Genomic DNA, 20682 nt, shown 5'->3' on the forward strand with positions numbered 1-20682 from the left:
AATAAGCTACAATAGAGAGGGGCTTTGGAGGGGGAGAGAGAGGTATTACTAGCAGCTAAAAGCAGGGCAAAACAAACAAAACATTAATATGTAAGAGTCTGAAGACAGTAAAATAGGGCAGGTGCACTAGGAAAGGCAATTATGAGTGAGGCTAGAAATGAATTCAGGGAAGGGTAAAGTGCAGAACAGGAGAATATACACAGAAACAGTATGAGGATAGTGGGTAACCAAAGAGAAAGGATAGGAGCTGCTGGCATCTGCTTTTCGTGGTGACTAGCAAAAAAAAAACACTGTAAATTCTTGTTGTGCTTATAAAGTCTAGAATTAATTAAAATATTAGCTTATGTAGTAGTTATTTACTGGGACACATACTTCAGTGGTATTATTTTAAGCTTAAAATGGTGGCTTCCGGACAGATAGTTAGAGTTGCAGGGTATCTGTTAAGGTCCTCAAACCTGTGTTACCTGTACTGTGGCCAGGAGAAAACCACAGGGAAAAATCCACTAGGGCTATACAAACAGAGAGGAGGGAGATTAGTTATGAGCAAGTAATTCTGGAAAAGAGCAAGAGACAAAAATACCATGGGTAGAGAGAAAAAAATTAATACAGGTAGGCAGAGACTGTATACCTAGCATTAATTTCCATTTTATGAGTGTCTTACACACACATAGCTAGCTAAGAACATGGCAGTGTTTACACATATGCATAAAGTAATGCAGAACAACAGTAGTTAACATATTAGGTCATGAGTACAATTTGGTTCCCAGAAAACAGCAATTTTAAAGTCTTCTCAGCTTCTTTTTGTAGATGATTTAATATTGTATCAACTAAGGATTTGAAAGCACAACTGTAAGTTTTCAAAACTTTTTCAGGTGAAATAAGAATGTCATTTTTGATTAATAAATGTGCAAAAGCAACCTTTAAAGCAGGAAAACTGCAGCACTAAGAAAACACCAGTTTGGGACAGGAATGTGATATAAAAAAATTGAACAAGAAGGAGTTTATAAATATTTGGGAATTGATGACGGATCAAAAATAAAACATGAGTAAATGTGAATAAAACGTAGAAAGGAATATTTTAGAACACTAAAATTAATATTGAAAACAGCATTGATATCTAGGAACAAAGTCCAAGCTATTCCTGTCCTAACTTACAGTTTTGGAGTAACTGACTGGCCCCAAAATGTGTTGGACAGGGTGGACAGGAAAACAAGCAGGATGCTTCATGCTCATCAAATGATTTATAAAAATCAGTGTATATCAAAACTATATATTTCCTGTTCTGAAGGAGGTATGGGCCTCCTCAAAATTGATTACATGTATATATCTGCAATTGTGGGACTGCATGCATATCTGCTGACCTCACAAGACCCAAACATAGTGACAGTTTTGAAACATGAGGAAAATAAGTCTAAGATGACTTCCCTGCTTAGTTGAGCAGAAACATATCTGCATCAAGCTGGAATGGAAATCAAATCAGAAGTAGATAAAAATTAGGCAGCAAGTGAATGTGCCAAAAAATAAAAGAAAGAATATAATGTGATGGACCAGATGAGAAGGCAAGAAATTTAGAAAATGCAAAAATATAGTTGCAAGTGTAGAAAACTCTTGGACAACTTCATGTTGATCAGGATCGAACATAGGAATGGTTAAGGAGAGCTGAATTTAAACCAAAAGACAAAATGTTAATATTGCTGGCCTAAGACAGTGGGTATGCACATATTGGTTTGCAAAGTCCATTGAACACGTGGGAGAAACAGACAAATGTAGGTTTTGTAAAACAGAAGTAGAAACAGTCACACATCTTGTTGCTGGTTGTGATATACTAATGGCAGAAGGACTGTATACTGAAAGGCATAATAATGTGGCAAGACTGTTCCACTGGGGCTTGTGCAAATATTATAATACTGAAGTAACTGAAAAACACTGGAAACAAAAGTCACAAAGTATTATAGAAAATGAAGTTTATATCACATGGGATCACCTATTACCAACAGTTCAAACAATAAATGTGAGAAAAAACAGATATACTAGTCCATGAAAAGAAGACAAAAAGTAGCATTGATCATTGAAATTGCTACACCCAGTGACTACATTGTCTTACATACAGAGAGACACAAAGTCATAAAATACCAGGATCTGCAAGGAGAAATGAGGCCGATGTGGAAGGAGGATAACCAGACAGTTCCAATAGTAGTAGGAGTAATGAGGCTTATAAAAAAGAATTTACAATCGTAGTTAGATATGTTACTGATACATGTAACTCCATATAAATTGCAGAAGGACTCATTGGTGGGCACATTGTCGGTGCTGTGAAGAGCACTTCTGGCTAACATCAAAGATTGAAAGAATACTAATTTCATGAAGTTTAATCATACTTTGACTTAGGAATGGGGTCCATTCCCATCATGGTATTAGAAACCCAAAAGTCTTGGAGAAATAAAGAGACAAACTCACAGCTTTAATAATCTGGGTTACACTGACAAATCTCTACGGTCCTATTATCCCTGCCTTAGGGAAGACTGCATATTTTATTTATTTATGCATGCAATTAATTTATTTATTGCAATTTCTTTACCGAGGTAGAGCACTCATCAATTCTGCCCAATTTCAGTCTTAGCCTAGCATCAAAAACTACTCAGGCATACAAAATTGACAAGAGTACAATAAAACATAAGTGACAGTATGACCATACAATGGAAGATCTTTGGATACATACATATTATTGGACACATACGAAAGTTTGAAAACATTTGAGAAATTAAAGTAGAATAAATTAGAGATGTGAAAAGAGACAAAGGATCGTAATGGCTGAGTTAGAGTGGAGAAGTGTTAAAATAAACTTAAAGATGTTACCTGCTGGGGTAACAGGTACATTCTGCTTGATTAACTAAATGTGATTTTAGTAGAGAACAGATCTTGGAATAAGAGGATGAGTCTTTAATTTCAGGTGGGAAGGACTCCTATAGTTTGTGCTTGAGAAATGAGTAAAGATTTGTCAACAACATCCCTGCCCTGCTATCCCCATTTTTTATTGTGTGCATGCTCAATATTTCCAAATTAAAAAAATGATGCCCTTCTGTTTTCTGCATTTTGTAGTTGTAAACCATACTACCACACCATTTTAACTAGTTCAGCCACTTTTTTGCCATAATTTACTTTGAATCAGTTAATACTGTCCATACTGTACATTCTTATGAATGAAGCAGATCTTTCTGTTTCATAGACCAAAAGTCAACCTTCTAATATTGACTCCCAGCTGCTCCATTAATTCTTTTATAAATTTGCTTTAGGCCAAAGGTGGTATTTACAGTAGTTGTTTTGTCATTTATTATTTTAGCTATGTTAAACAACTAAGCCATATAAACTCTTCATAACTGTGGCAAAGTAACTTAAGGGCAACATAACTATGGCAGATTCATATACAAGTTATATAAAATGCTCAGTTTTCTTGAACCTGTAGCTAACAATATGACAGAATTTCTAGCTGATGTAAACCTAATGCAACTAGCAGCTGACCCAACACACTCTCATTCAAAGCTCCCTACTAGATGTAGTCATCACACACAATCCTCTATCTCCAACCTTACCATCTACCCTCCCAAGCTTCAGTGACCACTGTCCCATAACTTTTCAACACCTTAAACCCACCCCCAAGCTCACTACATTTACACCAAAACCCAGTAACTGCCTTGACAACATAAAATACCACCTATCAAGACTCAACTGGAACCCTTCTCCTCAACATGCAAGAAGTAAATGAAGCAGCGCCCCTAATGCCTCTAAACTTCCTGACTCTGAAGCTTTGAGGCTCATGGAGATCTGAATCTGCCAGGAGTATACTAATAAACCCTAAACTCCATGGTAAAAAAAAACTTGGAGGTAATTACAATTGTCACAAAAGGAGATACTGCCAGCCCAGCTATCTGGAATTTTGTAAATAATTATATGCCATTTGTGAATATCAACATGATTCATATGCTTGTATTACAAGTGTATTAGAGCTGTATGTTATGTGTAAATCAAACTGCTGGTACAGAACTGTGTGTTGAAAAGGGTTTGTAAAGTATTGAGCTTAAAAATGTAACCACAGTGTACTCTATTTGATTTGGATTCTGAAATTTATTTTCAGACACAATAGATTATAGATTTATTTACAAAATCTTATGCAAAACAGTTTGGCTCCACAAAAGGGGTAATAAGTTGTTCAAGTGGCATCCAGTTAACTCCAGAGACTAGAATCAAATTAGATTATATTGAAAAAGAACTGTGAAAACTGGATCCAAACAAAGCACAGGGGGAGACGGAATTAGTAACTATGACCTGAGATCACTTCAGCAAGAACTTACAGTACCAATATATGTATTATTCACTAGGTCATATAAATATGGGAGGATTCCTCAAGATTGGAGACAAACCCAGAGTCATATAGACCCTTAATGTTGTGGAAAAATAATGGAGAAAGTAATATTGGATAAGTTATTGTCAGAAATAGGTTGAGACTTGAAGCCATATATCAGCATGCATATGTTGAAAACATGTCTATTACCACCTGTAACATGATGTTCTATAACAATATAGTAACAACTATGAATTAAAAATTGTGCTGTGATGTAATTTATATAGATTTAACTTCAGCATTTGACAGGGTCATACACAAAACACTGATCAATAAATTAGTACGACTAGGTATTGATGTACTCTTGATAAGATGGATAGCTGCATGGCTTACAAATAGGACATGGCAAGTCTCATACAGAAACTGGACAGGTGAAATCCTTGGTTACAGTCAAAGTATCCCACAGGGCTCTGTCCTAGGTCCTTACTTGCTTAGATTGTATCTTTCAGACCTAACTTTTTCATATGAGGTGTTCTACAGTCTATATGCAGACAACCTAAAATTGGGTAAACTGATTACGTGTTACAGATAAGGCATGTCTGCAAAAGAACTTGAATAAATTGATCATTTGGGCACAGGAGAATAATATGCTGATAAATACATCAAATACCTATTTATATGTTTCACCCAATAAAAATTTGTTATTTTTCTACTAAGAAGTGAAGTTATTTTTAATCGCAACATGAAGATTTGTTGTTTGGTACATAGAACTTGAAGATGTTTTTTTCGCAAAAGTGATGAAATTTTGATCATAACAAGAGTTTTTACTAGTGTTTGGCATTTAATTTACAAATATCATTTCATGGGTGGTCCAAGAGTGCTGGTGTTGCTACTCAGAGCCAGTAATATATAAGCATAGACAGGTAGAGTTGATTACAGGATTATAGGAAGATCCTCACAAAAATCACAAAAATCTGATAGGCCAAAAAAAATCCATAAAGATGATAGAGTGGACTACCAAGGATAAGAAGGTAATTATGTATTGTTACTATTATGTAGCAAGTCCAGAATTTGCAGACAGAAGATATACAAAAAGATTAAGAGAGAAATTAAAGAAATACTTGCACAAGAAAAACGGTCAGAATCTCCAAATAAAAATTTGTGTTCGTTAATACAATGGATTTATACACATTTAAACACATTATATAGACCAGTAAACCTTTGGCCATTTGGAAAAAGAAGTGACCGAGGCAGTGCAAAAAATATGAAGAACAAAATCTAGAGATTTTTGAAAAGTATAAAAAAAGAAATACGGACATGGGAAAGAAAGAGAGATCTGATATCATGCAGTATTTATTCAAAGGAGAAACCATATTAATCAGTACAAAAAAAAAAAAAAAACAGCCCCAAATATATCCAAAGAGAAATACAGGCAAAGGCATCCAGATAAGGAAAATTTCACAACAAAAAAATAAGACCACGAAGAGGGAATGCAGAACAGAAGATTAGTAAAGTAGAAGTTAAAAAATAGAAGCTGAAGTTATGTAATACCTACAAAGTGAAGGATTTAGTGTAGAAAGTCTAACAGAGGTTATATCACAGCATGATGGAACAATGAGTCCCCCAAGTAAGGAGAAACAAAAGGAGCAGGAGACATCTGAAGAAGAAATATGGACATGGGAGAGAAAAAGAGATTTAATATGGTGCAATATTTATGCAAAGAAAAAAGCAAAACTAATCAATACAAAAGAGCAGCACCAAAGATAAGGCATGTCTGCAAAGTAACTTAACTAAATTGACCATCTGCGCACAGGAGAATAATATGCTGATAAATACATCAAAAACGGAGCATATGAGATTTGGGAGACATAAATTGAAAGGTAAATATTTAATACAGCACACAGTGATTGAAACTGTAGACTCATTTAAGGACCTGGGGATATGGGTAGATTCAGCTATGAGTTTTTCTAATCATGCCAACCAATTGGTTAATGATAGTTATAGAACTGTAGGTTGTATAAAAAGATTTATAAAGTCTAGGAAATCAAAAATAATGAAGTCATTGTTTGTTAGCTACATAAGACCCAAACATGAGTATGGAATAACAATATGGAAACCCTATAAGACAACAAGCATGAATAAACTGGAAAGAGTACAGCAGAAATATACCAAGGACATCCATGGATGTGAAAATTTAAGATACTATGAAAGACTAAAATATCTGAACTTGAACAGTGTCTCTTACAGATATCCAAGAGGAGATCTTATTCAGGTATATATGGCATTTAGAGACAGCTACCTCTGTGAATGTTTGGGGTTATCAAAAAGTACTGGAGAATCATCAGACAAACTATGTAGAAGATTCTGTTGGAATGAGAAGTGTACTAATTGGTTTTTGGACAGAGTAGCTGATGCATGGAACAGACTACCTAATTACATTAAAGCAAGTCCTAGTTTAGATATTTTTAAGTCTGGACACTTAAAGGACAACAATGGGATATTAAAGAAGATTGCTCAACCTGCTATCTCTTTTAGTCCCTGTTAATTGATATAGACACGAAAAATCACCCATGCAGCTTTAAAAACTAATCCAATCAACTGTTTTCCCTGTTAGGCTTCCTACCTTTCCATACTGTTTTACTTTCACTTTGAAAACTAAGTTGAAAAACCTCTAGCTGGCTCTGAAATGATGATGTCACATCTGCCATAGCTCTTGCTCTAGCTACCGGGACGTTTCCTCCCCCAAAGTGATTTAATCCCTGCCTGATTTGCATGCTATATAGAAGAACCAGTGGACCTCCCACATTGTGATGTCAGAGCTGCCTTACCCAGCTCACTCTTAACCTGGCAAAAATGTCAAACTATAATCTCACTTTTCTGAAGAACCCTACCGATATGTGACATAGTACAGGCAGAAGCACAGTAACAGCTGCAAAAACTAAGAGCATAAATTTGCAATGACCATGCATTGACATTAATTGCATGGTTTTACATAAGAAGCAGATGTCTGTCACAATTAATCAACAACACTACATCAGATTACAAGAAGTACGCAGTACCTTAATTTTCTTAAATTACCACTTAAAAAAAGCATGTGGGTGCTGTCATGCAAGTCTGTGAAATATTTTGTGTTTATAGTGCATCATTTGTTAGCTATTTAACCAAACAGGAAGGAAAAATAAGTGGGAGTTTGATGCTTTGCAAAACAGTGATTATTCCCAGTGTTATGGAGCTTGGTTCTAAATTTGACAGGAGGAGTGCAACAAAAAAGTCTCCCACTGTAAGGAAGGAAAGGCTAACAAGAAAACAGTACATTAGTCTGGTCACCTGCTGTGAGCTGTCAATCACATGCAGATTATGGGTCAAATTACCCTTAGCTCTTTGACAGCTAGGGAAGGTATTTGTGAAGGGGGAAGGGGAGATACCTTGAAGAACTAGATTTCAACCTTCACAAAAGCAAAGTTAACATTTCTAAGAAGTAAGAGCAATAAAATGCAATTTTCATTTCTGTTCTGTAGCATTTGCACTGCTTGTGTTTGAAGTAGTCATTGAAAAAGGACAACATTTTTACCAAAAGTAGGTGACTATAACACAGCAGTGAATGTCTGTAAAATCAGTGCACTGACAGGACCTTTGGGGAAAATGTGGCAGATCTGATGCAATTTTTTGGAGACAAACAATGCATTCTAGGATACTTAGAGGCAGACTAAACAGTCTGAATTATTTCAAGATACCAGACCCCATGTGGTCAGAGTGAGAAATTGCTTATAAAAATATCTAAAAAGCTCTATATAGACCCAGAGTGGTGTTAACATGTAGGAAACACCAAACCATGATGAAATAACATGTTTTTTGAGTCTGTGGGTGCGGTTGACCTTTAATTATGGGAACAAGTGTTTTGGTATATTGGCAAACTAGAAGGGCATTAATGCCCATGCTTGAAATATTTGTATGTATGTATGTAGAACAGAAATGTACCAGCACTATTTTAACTGTTTAAATGTATATATTTTAACAATGGAAACTGGAATACAAGAGGTTAATTTCAGAAAAATAGCTGAATTTAAATTACTTTATGGCAGCAGGAGAGACAGGATGTCTACACTAGGGAGCTCTCTGTGTTTTGAAAGAGAAATAATTACTAGGTTTGAGATATGGAAGTGGTTTATTGTTTTATGACTTCCAACAGCTGCACAGATCTGAGCAAAAGCCTTTATTTTTATGTATTTTCACAGGTAGATACTAAATGCTACCAGCTGCATCAATGGTTGCTTTTCACCTGGGATAGAGTCAGATGACACAAAGTGATGTCATCCTCAAGCTATCCCAGCAGTAATATTTGGGATACTAATTTAAGAACTCTGAGAGAGACTGAATATGCTGTATTTTTCTTTGTTGCCTGTCTATCCCAGTAGGGTTTACCAGTGATGTCCCATGGAGGACTAAATAGGGTCCACTTCTTTTTGAGTGTTGTTCTTTAATATAAAAGTTGGAAATGGATTGTGGATAAACAGATGTGTTGATGATTGCAATCTGAGTAACATAATTACTTCAATAAAAGGAGTGGAAGCTCTCTCAGATACTTGACAAAAGAGACACGTGTTACAGCAGTGTCCTCATCAGCATCCTACCTATGTGGATATTTGCATGGCCTAACCACATCCCCCAGGCAGGGAGATAACCCACTCATATTACAGTGGCTTTGAGAACCAAAAGCCCACCCCTAGGATATTTTTACAATACTGCCCCTCCTATGTTTTGTAGCAGTAAACATTCTGCTCCACTATCCCTGCTCTCCATCTCAGGATGGGGGTGTCTGTCCTTTCCTGCTGACTCCATAAATCACCCAGGCAGCTAACTGAACTTGGGCCACCTGAGGTTTATCTCTGTATGTCACCAGAACTAGTTTCAGTATGCTATAGACTTAACAGTCAAACCTATGACCCTAATATCAGTGACCAAGGAATACATAACTGCCTAATGACTGGAACAGCAGGAGTAGTACCCTTGGGTAAGCCATGTTCAGCAGGGAATATGGGGAAACACAGGGCTGTTAGCTTAATAATGGTGGACTAGGAAGTCATAGTGAGAAATCCTGAGGGAAAGGCTCACTGATTTTCTAAAGGACAGAAACTTCTAGAATAAAAAACATGGGTTCATGACCAAACATTGTCAGCATTTTAAATGTAGAAACGAATAATTAGACGGAACTCCGTCCAAGCTACTGTAAGAAGGCTGTGAGTGATACTGGACTCGAATAGGATATAAAAACCAAATTTAATGCACAAAAATGCTTGAAAAGCTCATACACTTCAATAAAATCACGTAGTTTTTAAAAAACAGTGGTAAGCCCTTTCATCTGCTACATGCAGACTTCATCAGACCAGATCTGCACTGTTATATACTGCTACTGGAATGCCAGGACACAAAACATCCACAGATCATTAAAACAGTACCTATAGAGTCACATAATGGCTATTTACTCCAGCAGTCACACAGCAGCATAAAACCTTACAGGTGCTTGTAGAAGCATTTGCATTGATATTTTCATAGGTTTCCAAATTTCCCATGCACAGATGTTAACAACTCCATATTAAGTAGTGTGTTATGTACATGACCAGTATCTCTATATACACCTCATCATTTTCATCTTCTGGTGCTAAAAAGATGCTTGTGTTAATAGTATATATATAAAATTATATTGTTAGCAGAATTGCAGATCAACACTTAAACCTTTGCTAATCAATATACAGCTTTCTATTCTGATTTTCCTCTTTCTTAATTTAAATTGACACTCAATATCTTTATGAACTGCTTACAAATTCAGCCAAGCCACTGTCTTGTATCCTTGAAATATGAAGGAGGAACAGTCTACTGACATACTCTGCTGCCATTTAATACTTTGGGCAATAAATGCCTTTTTTAGAACCACAAAAGTAAGATATATAAGTATCCCTACTCTGTAGGTTGTACCTAGTCAAGTCTTTGCTTCTCTCTCCCTATATATCTATATCTATATTTGTCTGTGGAAGGTTGGGAATGCACAACTGGTACACTATGTATGCAAATGAAGCCCCGGATCAACATTCACAATTTACATGATGCTCCAAAGCAATAGTGTTCTGCTCAGCAACAACATCTTCAGAAAGCATAATTTATTTCACAAGGAAAACAATGCATTTAACTGCATCTGCAGCACAGACACTGTATAAAATATTCAGCTCACAGGAAAATAGGGTCAACTGCACTCTGTAGTGGGTCAAACACCCACTTTAACACTGTTCCAACCAATAGGAGCCAGAACCATAGCCAATCCCCCCTGTCTGTATAATAAGTAATTCACCCCTGCTCTGCATACATGTCAAATGAAGAAGTGCCTTTAAAGAATTTCTGGCAGCCATATTATTGGCATAAGGTGTGCATTCTGATACCCAGTTCTTTGTTTAAAACAAAAGCTGCTCCAAAGCCTAATGTTTCAGAAGGAGGAAAAACAGCATGCCGTATCCCAAAGTAGACTAAGATGGAATTTTACCTGGACAAGGGAGATGCCAAACTGTACTAGGTAGCAGCACTACAGCATTCACAACCTCAGTAAATGCCTATAGTTCTGCCATAGAGCTAATGCATGTGTAAGCAGGTGTAACATGCTGGATGTGAGCACAGTTACCAAACATAATTTATAGTGTGTAGAATATGTGGATCAGAAGCTCAAACAGAAGTGTGTAGAATATGTGGATCAGAAGCTCAAGCACAACACTGGTGGTTGCACACAGGGCTGTGATATCTGCCTTGTGCATGCCTCTGGACACTGGGACCAACAGAGGAAAGAAACATATATGCAGTCAGTCATTAACGTGGTTTTCTTCTGTGAATCGCTCTAACATCTGGATTATATACAGCCAACAGTGGGCATAATGGTTGTACACTACCATGTACCTTGTCTGTGAATACACTTTTATCTCAGTATTTCTATTCCATCCTTGTACTTTATTGTGAAATAGCTATATTCAATCTTTAAAACAACTTCTGTCCTGTTTAAATATATCTTAATTCACCACACTGATTCTTGATACACATTGCAAGCACAGATCGCATAGATAAACTTATTGTACAGAATTCTGCCAAAATGTTTGGTCATTCATATCATTATGGCACTTGAATTCTGTTTATACTTGCACAGGTCATGTTTTACTGCTAAACCTTTGTCTACTCTTGTGACTTAACTAAGTTTACATCAGGTTAGCGTTATTCTGTTGATTAGCAACCAATCAATAGATCAATCACTGATCAAAAGTAAAGCAACACAAGTAAATAAAATGTAAGAACAACAATAAGACATTAATGAAAAGTATTTAAAAAATTCCACTATGTTGCAGTAAAGAACATGAAGACATACTTACAAATAAATCAATGACTTTAATCCTTGGAAAGCATTCTTTGAGATGGTCTGAATTTTGTTGTTCTCAATAAATCTATCAGAAGAAAACATCATAAATGTAACCTTCGGTGCATATAACATTCTAAAATTTAAGAAACAAAAAATGTTTGTGAGCAAGACTTACAAATATTCCAACTGTGGAAGTCCATGAAATGCACCATCAGCAATAGTTTCAAATGAATTTGAAGTGAACAAGCTGTTGAAACAAAAAATTAGACACATTGCTATCTATTATTTTTGAAGAGAGCACAGTGCATTATTCAATATGTTATACTTCATTTTGAGCATGCAAAATGTTCAAAATGCAAGCATCAGGCAATGCATATAAATACATGCATATGGGCATGCAGAATGTTTGAAAAAGCAAAAAAGTAAATACATAGAAGCCTCAACTACTAAATCAGACTTCTTCAAAATAAGGCCACCGAACAGGTACACTTTCTGAAGAGTCATCCCATTACAACACTAGAAATACAGGCATATGCATAAGTCAAAATAAGGAAATACAGGTCTTCATTTTTGGAAGAGAAGAAGACCCCATGGCCCCCCATATGGAGACTGTGTTCTGCTGCATACCACTGCTAATTAAATACTTAAACTCCAGAGTAAGGAGGCGAAAGAGAAATACTTTTATTTGGCTTTAAATCTGAGCTGGAATGTATATCATTATTAGTGCTGGTCAGAGTCACACAAAGGCTTGCCTTGCACCATCATATTTGTATTTCTTATATATTTTTATTAAAGAAAGGGGCTAAAAAGGCAAGAGTCAGGACTTATTGCCCTATTCCACAAAGGAAAAAAGTACAGGTTGAGCCCAATAAACTTAAAGAAGTTAGTTCACTCACAAAACTAAATCCATGAGTCCCCTCAACAGATAAAAAGGCTTCAAGCTGTTGACATTTTCTCAACTGTTATGTGTAACGCAATAGAGAGGAACTTTAATACAGTGTCACTGATGTACAAGATCTTCACTGAGGTAAATTGTCAGCTACTAAAGAAAACTACCCTCATAATATAGTAAACCAAACTTCAAATGAAAATAATAAATACAACTGTATGAGTGATACAAATTTTAGTAATCTATACTGACCTCTCAACAGTGCTGTTAGAGCACAGATCAACACAGCCAATAGCCTTGTAGCCTTGCTTCGCAACACTAGACAATGAAAATGTAATTTATATAAAACACCCCTTAAACTAATATATCTGTAGTATGGATAAATGAAGAAATCTGCTAAATGCTGGAAGTAATGATGACTTGAATTACAGGATTTGTTTATTTTGTAAACAGATTCTGGTCTTCAGGTCATCATTAATTCAGATATTCTTAAAAGTTCTTTTTTCCTTGTTGCAACATAAACTGACCTGCATAGTATATCAGAATTATTATAGTCTTTTGGCTTTTCTCGGTTAGGGGTCGCCACAGCAGAACTCCGGTCTGCTCATGATTGGCAGTGAATTTTTACAGTGCCGAGTTGCCAGCCCGACGCCCAACCTTCAAAGAAGGCATGCCCATTCACACTTGCACCTACCTGCATGTCTTTATCATCACTCGACCGTGGGGAGGACATGCAAACTCCACACAGAAGGCGCTCCAGACGAGAATTGAACGCATAGTATATCAGAATGCATATCATAATTACATATAAGTTGTATCTCTCTCTCTGACACACACACACACACGCACACACACACACACACACACACACACACACACACACACACACACACACACACACACACACGCATACACGCGCACACACACACACACACACACACACACACACACACATGCACTCATGCTAGCGATAACAGCCACTTTGTTGTCCATATACCCTTTGGATGTTTTATTCTGGTCAAATGAATAAAGAAATACATAAAGTAAAGCAATAGCAACATATTTTAGGCCACTGCTGTCATATAAATGCAGAGCAAGGCTTTACAACTCCTAACTCTCTCTGTCTCTCTTTCTCTTTGTGTCTCACACACACACACACACACACACACACACACACACACACACACACACACACACACACACACACACACACACACACTTACGCGCATCATTGTACATTGTGACTGGTGCTGTAGTTGCTTGTTTCTGTTCTTTTTTTCTTTTCTTCCACTTGATTACTACATTTCCAAAATGCTGTCACTACTGAAGGGGAAAGGAAATGCCACATTTTTTTATGCATTGCTGGTACTGCTGCAGTTAGTTTTGTTATTTTTATTTTATTTCTTCCTGCTCACTAACCATGGCTTTTTGAGAGCCACAGCTAGCAATAGAAAAGGAAATGGTAGCTTCAGTAAAGTATTTCAAACTTGAATAGCTGCTTGTCTTTTTATCTTGTACATTAATGGACCCATTTGAAACATCGTGTCTAATATTGACTGCTGATTCTCCAAACCCATTTTCTAAACTGTATTAAACATAATAACTTTTTCTACATCTTTTGAAAGTTTCCATATGCATAAAGTTTACCTAAGTGAATAGATTATAAGTGATGGAAAACAAGGAAAAATAAGAACACATAATTAAATCTTAAAAGAAGCTGAAGCTTGGAGACAGCACATTATGATAATAAAATGTATATACCTATTTTAAATTAAAAACTTTTTTTTACCAAGGCAGAGCAGTGATCCACATGGACCGTTTTAAACTCAGGCCTGGTTAAATGATTTGCTCACAGCCATCCTGTTATACTAACTGTGGCTGAAGGAATCAAACCTGGCACCTCAGGAAACAGCTTATAGCTTTAATGTTCTCTTCTAACTGACACATTTTCATTTATACATCTGATTACTTAACAGTCACTCAAGAGTATGAGGACTGAGACTGTACAAAAACAGTTTCACAATCACCCTGTTTAAAATATGCATGACAACCCCACCTAAGTTTTATGCCACACCTGCTGTAGATTGCTCCATTTTTAATGTTTTCCCTTGTTTAGTGAGTAAAACTTACTCAGCTATCATGCAACAAAACCAATGTAAGTATAATGGCTTTCCCTGTAATCCAAAGCTCAGTTTGGCTGTGTTTTGGCCATATGACCCGCATTGGTGGAGTGGGGGCTGTCTGGTTTTGATTAATTACCTACTTGTGAAGCCGACATACTCGACCCTTTTTGAGTGTGGTGGCTTATTGTATCATTGCAAACCTGCAAGTCTGAAAGCTGCGGTGTTTGTACGCTGGGATCGTTTGCTTAGTAAAGCGAGCATTTTCTTGTGTCTTTGATTGTGCGGGAGTGTGATATTTTGAGGTGTTTTCTTTCCCCTCAGTTAGCTTGTTGGTGGTGGTTTTGTTTTCTGATCCCTTAGCGAGTTTCGTGGGCTCTAGGGCATGGTTGCTTTCCGCGCATGCGTTACAGTGCTTAGAACTGTTCGAGCATACCTCTCAGCTGTACAAATTTCACAGAATGTTCAGATTTTCTCTCATATTTGTGCCCTTTCTAGTAAAGTTTTGCTTTCTGGCAGAGTATTGAGAGTTGAAGGAGGAGAATAGTGACAGGCATTGGAGTTTTGATCTTCATGCCCTTCAGAAAATTCAAGGTGGTAAGGAACATGTTTTATCGGTTTTCAGGTTTGTGAGTGTAACATTTAAAAAGTGTCCCTAGTTTTGAGCCTTTGTCCCCCCTTTATTGATAGTTTGTTACAGATTTCTTGATTTTGTTTGTGAACTGTTGGAGGCCTGCAGATATCGGCTACTGGCTGTACATCCACGTGGTGCGTTGGGTATATCTTGGTGAATGATATCCTTGCAGCATGAGTAATTTACACAGCACCATGAAGTGTGTTTCACATGGGGGCCTATGCCATACTGAATTATTCCAGGGCCACTTGGGGGCACTGTCTCTTAGGTGTACTTTATAAGGTAGGACAGTGAAGTGGTTTGACATTGTTTGGGGCTGTTGCTGTCGGGTCCTTTAATCATAAAGTCTCATTTTGGTGGAAGGTAATGGCAGTTTGTTACTCAGCTGAGCTGCTGTTAGTCATTTTCTTTTCCCAGGTTTTGAGTGATTTCTTGGGGAATATTTGGAAGAAAGGGTGGTTTATTGCTTGCCTCTTACAGATGTTGTTATACCTTTCAATGGTACAGATTTTGCAGAATGTCCATAGTTTGACTCACACTTGGGGGGGAGGGGTTGATGTCAGAAAATGACAGACATTTGAGCGTCAGACTTCATACCCTTCAGAAAACATAATGTTAAATCTGTAATTTTATTAACCTGAGTTTGTAAGAGCAATAATTACATTGTTTCTATTTGGTGTTTATGGCTTTGGATTTTGCTCAGGGGGTTGAGAGGTATGTATGTGATGTACTACGGCTGAAGGAGCAGTGATCTTGCTGATATTACAGTAGGCATCTGCACCTTTCATCTGTCAAGATTTACACTGAAGGTCAAGTTTGTGTGGGTTGTTTTTTTTTTTTTTTCTGTGGATTTCTTGGTTCATTGGATGGGTTTGCTATGACTTTGTAGAGAGTGTGTGTGTTTTACAGGTTAGGAGTCCCCGTGAAGACTACTGGTTAAGTGTGTATGCATTGTGCATTTAACAGCTGTAAGTAAAGGTTTGGCAGGCTTAGTTCTTCATCGGGGACTTGGTGGTGGCTTTGGACGGTGGATATATTTAGGATAGTCTGAGGGTGGGTAGGTTGTTGTTAAATGTGTTCTGTATTTCAGTTGATTTACACTAGTTTGACTTTGCAGATTGTACTTCCATGGGGATTTCGGCTGGTGGATTGCTATGCAAGGAGGTCATACATGGTGTCTACGCAGACTTCATATTGGTTGGTGGTTCGGAGGAGGTGGTCTCATCAGGTGATGGTTGTTGCTGCAAAAGGGTTGTGACTGGTGGAGCATCATGGAGTGAGGTCACAGATAGTGACACAATTGGGGGTTGGGTCGGGATGCGAACCTCCTCATTCTGGCTTTGACTGTTGGTGATATGAGGGTACTGTGTGGACATGTGAACAGACAGGTGTGCTGAATTTCTTTATGTTAGGCTCTATGTAGGGAATGGGATTTGCTGTGGCAGGAGGGGTGGATCACTGGGATATTAGGATTGAAGGTGCTGAATGATGACATTGGTTGAGTTTCAGGATTAGAATCATTCAGATGGGTATGTGGGACTTTGTTTCTCTTGCATCCCTTTGGGTTTGTGGAGGCAGTGTTTGGAATGTGTCCAGTGTTTGGGCTTTTGTCCCCCCATTTTGTAGGATTTTGTCCAGACTTCTTTTAAGAGGTCAGGAGGTATGTTTTGAGCCTTTGTCTCTCCATGTTAGGACTTGTTTTCTACTTCACAATTGGTCCAGCTTCCATGACTGTTTTTTGGCAAATTAGTGTCAAAGCATTGAAGACTGATTCAGACATTTTTATCTAGGTTTACGGTGTAGAGAGGTATGTGTGGTTTAAAGTGCTGGTACGTTTTCATAAAACTGTGGTTTTGGGAAGTCTTGAGTAAAGTGTCTTGAGTAAAGTGGTATCAGACACTAGAGTGCAGACTGCATGTCTGAGGACAACTCATGCAGCTGTGGGATCTGTTGTGTTCCTGGCGTTGGGTTTGTAGGAGCAATGGTTGAAGGTTTTCCATCTTTGGTGGTTTTTGGCCCAAATAGGAAATTGGGGGGGGGGGGTGTCGAACACATTTGTGTTAGCATGCACTTTTATAGTATGTGGGACACATTTTGGTTTGAAGCCCCATATTGTGCAGGATGGGGAAAAGGGGGGATTGTAGGATGGGCCCTTGCTCTGTCGTCATGGAGGGTGGAACTTGTTGATGGGATCAGGCTTTTGGGATGGCAGTGGGGTTGGTTGGGTACACAGTATGTAGTCCAGCTGCTGCTTTCTTCTTAATGGGGTCACAGGGATGAGTCATACCTTTTTATCTGCACAAATGCTGCAGAATATTCAGATCTGGCTTCATAGTTTTGGTCCATTTTTATAAATTGTGGCGTCTTAACAAATCATGGCAGATTTAGAGCTATGTTGGCTTAGTGGGCCAATGCCCTATGCTGTAGTTGACATGGTCCTGGGTTCAATACTTGGGAAGGGTGTAAATTTGGCCACTTTAAGTGGGTTATTTGGTAGGGGTTAATAAGTTGTGTAGTTTATCAGTGTGTTACCTTTGGGTTAATTCATGGGGATGGCCTTTGGGGCAGGTGGATAGGGTTGGTCATGGGGATTTGCATCTGTTTACACATTTTTAACAGGAGTTGTTGGGTATGGGGGTATAATTTGGGGGTTGTTTGTGGTTTGGTGGATGATGAGTCGAGTCAGGGATGATGAGATTTGGAGTTCAATGTAACATTGACTAGGTTTAGAGGGTGTTGGAGTTAAGGTTAATTTCAGTTGTATAAAGTGGCTATGGGAGGGGTTGTGTTGTCTGTTTTGCGGAAGTATATTGCATTGGATTAAGGTTGCCGGTTTGCTGCTGTAGTTTGGGGCACCTCTTTTTTAGTTGAACATATGGTAAGGCGAGGCTAGATTACTTAGGTGTGAGTTTCAGTGGTTGATGGGAGGCATTTTGATGAAAAGTTTAGTTGACAGGTGTGGTAGCATGGTAAGGCAGTTCAATTTGTCAGGAGGATGTAGCTACGATTATTTAGTTGCATGAATGACAAGGTTGAGTGAATTAATTTGGTTTAGTGGGCATTGGTAGGGAGGGTAGCAGTAGGTTGAGAGGGAAGATGGACAATCTTTCCTATTGTCAAGATGGGTTTTGCTGTGGGTATTGGTGTTGGGACATGGAGTTCAGGGGGGTTACAATTTCTGTGGCATTTATTTTATGACTGTGTTTAATCATTTCAAAAGTGTTTTGAGGGTCATTAAAGGCCAGGATAGTCACTATGTGCTAGGCTGGTACTGGCTAGTTGGAGGGATGACGGGATTGCTTTTGGACTTTATGATATAGGGCTGTTAGGAGGATGGTAGGCAATTGCCCTTGCATGGGTTCATGTGGCATTGGGTTTAATGTTTTTCTGTTTCCTAGGGCAGGCAATGTATCAGGGCTCATTACAAGGTTAATATTTGTTGTTTGAATGAGTAAGAAGTTAATTATGCAAAGATATGGTTAATTAGTACTGGGGAAAGGGATCATTGGTTAACTGTTAGTCAAGTGGTGGCTTTTGGTGCTCATATGACAGGGCTTTTGGGGTTGCTGATAATGATCCAGTTGGGTTTAGAGATGATGGGTACACCGAATGATGTTTGGCTGAATCACCTTTTCCCTTTGAATGGGTGGTTAGACTGTTGAAATTCTAGTAGAAGAGAGGGGGAACAGCCTGGTTAGGCTGGTGGGCAGATAAGAGGGACAGGCTTGCCCTCTTCTGTTCCCCCTCTGGTGGTTGGATGTTTAAGTGGTAAATATAAGTGAGCAGCTACTTATTTGGTTGGAGGTATAATTCAATAAATGGTATATGAAGTGAGTTCTTGGACGCTGCTTCATAAGTAAAGTAAGTGAGCTGAAATATAGATGCTGCTTCCTGGGTCAGGATGAGTAAGGCACGCTGTCCTAGCTTATTTGGTTGGGGGTGTAATGCAATAAATAATATATGAAGTGAGTTGCTGGATGCTGCTTCATAAGTAAAGTAAGTGATGGGAGGTATGGACGCTGCTTCCTGGGTCAGGATGAAAGTGGTCTTGATGTTCTAATTAAAATTACATGGATGTTTATGCTGTGATTAAAATCAGCTATACTATGTCCAGTTGTAATTAATAAATATTGGTTATCAGAGCTTGTATGAATTTTAATAAAGGTTGTCAAATGTCATTCGGTGTGATGTGTGGTTATTGAAGGGGACCGGGACAAATGAGGTTTGGTTAACAGACCAATTTGTCCAGGGACATCTTCAGAGGGGTTGGACAAATATAGCAGTTGGAGTTAGGAGGGTGGGGGGGATAAAAGAGTTAAATGGGAAGGAGGGATGACTGGGAGGAAATGAGGTAAAGGGGAGGAGCTTAAAGGGTTTAGGCAAGTATAGTTAGGTAAGGGATCACATTTTGGCATGAACTTGTTATTCACCCTCCCTCCCCTTTTTTGGTGGATTGATGGGGATTGTGGCTGTTTCCTGAGTCTAGGTAGGGTGGAGAAGAGGGACAGGCTTGCCCTCTTCTGACCCCCTCTGGTGGCTGGATGTTTAAATGGTAAATATAAGTGAGCGGAGGTTAAGGAGGCTACTTATTTGGTTTGATGTGTAATTCAGTAAATGGTATATGAAGTGAGTTCTTGGATGCTGCTTCATAAGTAAAGTAAGTGAGTTGAGTTATGGACACTGCTTACTGGGTCAGGATGAGTAAGGCATGCTGTCTTGACTTATTTGGTTGGGTGTGTAATGTAATAAATAGTATATGAAGTGAGTTGTTGGACGCTGCTTCATAAGTAAAGTAAGTGAGGGGAGGTATGGACGCTGCTTCCTGGGTCAGGATGAGAGTGGTCTTGATGTTCTAATTAACATTACATGGATGTTTATGCTGTGATTAAAATCAGCTATACTATGTCCAGTTGTAATTAATAAATATTGGTTATCAGAGCTATGTATGAAGTTTAATAAAGGTCATCAAATGTCATTCGATGTGATGTGTAGTTATTGACGGGGACTGGGACAAAATAAGATTCTTTATAATTTGAATACAGGAGAATGTTCAACAATTAATTTATAGAACTTCTCATCTTAAATTATTAGACCTAGAGGTAAGGGGTAAAGTATAGTTGAGCTCAACAGATTAGAATAAAAAAACTGTACTATAGCCAGCTAAAGGGTAATATTTAAGAAGCTATTAACAAGACATTATGGGAAACATCTAATATAAATATTGACAATTTGGTACATTAAGGTGTTTATTTTTTAACAACAAAACAGTTGATCAATTATTTTAACAAGGCAAAACCAGAATTCTTAGCCAGC

The 20682-nt window shown here is 37.9% G+C and overlaps 1 protein-coding gene across 1 annotated transcript in view; it reads right to left on the reverse strand.

Moving 5' to 3' along the window:
- The window catches only part of LGI1 (leucine rich glioma inactivated 1), a 412750-nt gene that overhangs the window by 170679 nt on the left and 221389 nt on the right, over window positions 1-20682 (reverse strand). Inside the window, exons 3-4 of the mRNA XM_044056664.1 lie at window positions 11902-11973; window positions 11740-11811 (exon numbers count right to left, since the gene is read on the reverse strand). Of these exons, the coding sequence (XP_043912599.1) occupies window positions 11740-11811; window positions 11902-11973 (144 nt within the window). The remainder of the gene's footprint in view (window positions 1-11739; window positions 11812-11901; window positions 11974-20682) is intronic.

This window comes from Protopterus annectens, chromosome 14.part0 (genome assembly GCF_019279795.1).
Source record: "Protopterus annectens isolate FY-2018-M chromosome 14.part0, PAN1.0, whole genome shotgun sequence".
NCBI lineage: Eukaryota > Metazoa > Chordata > Ceratodontiformes > Protopteridae > Protopterus > Protopterus annectens.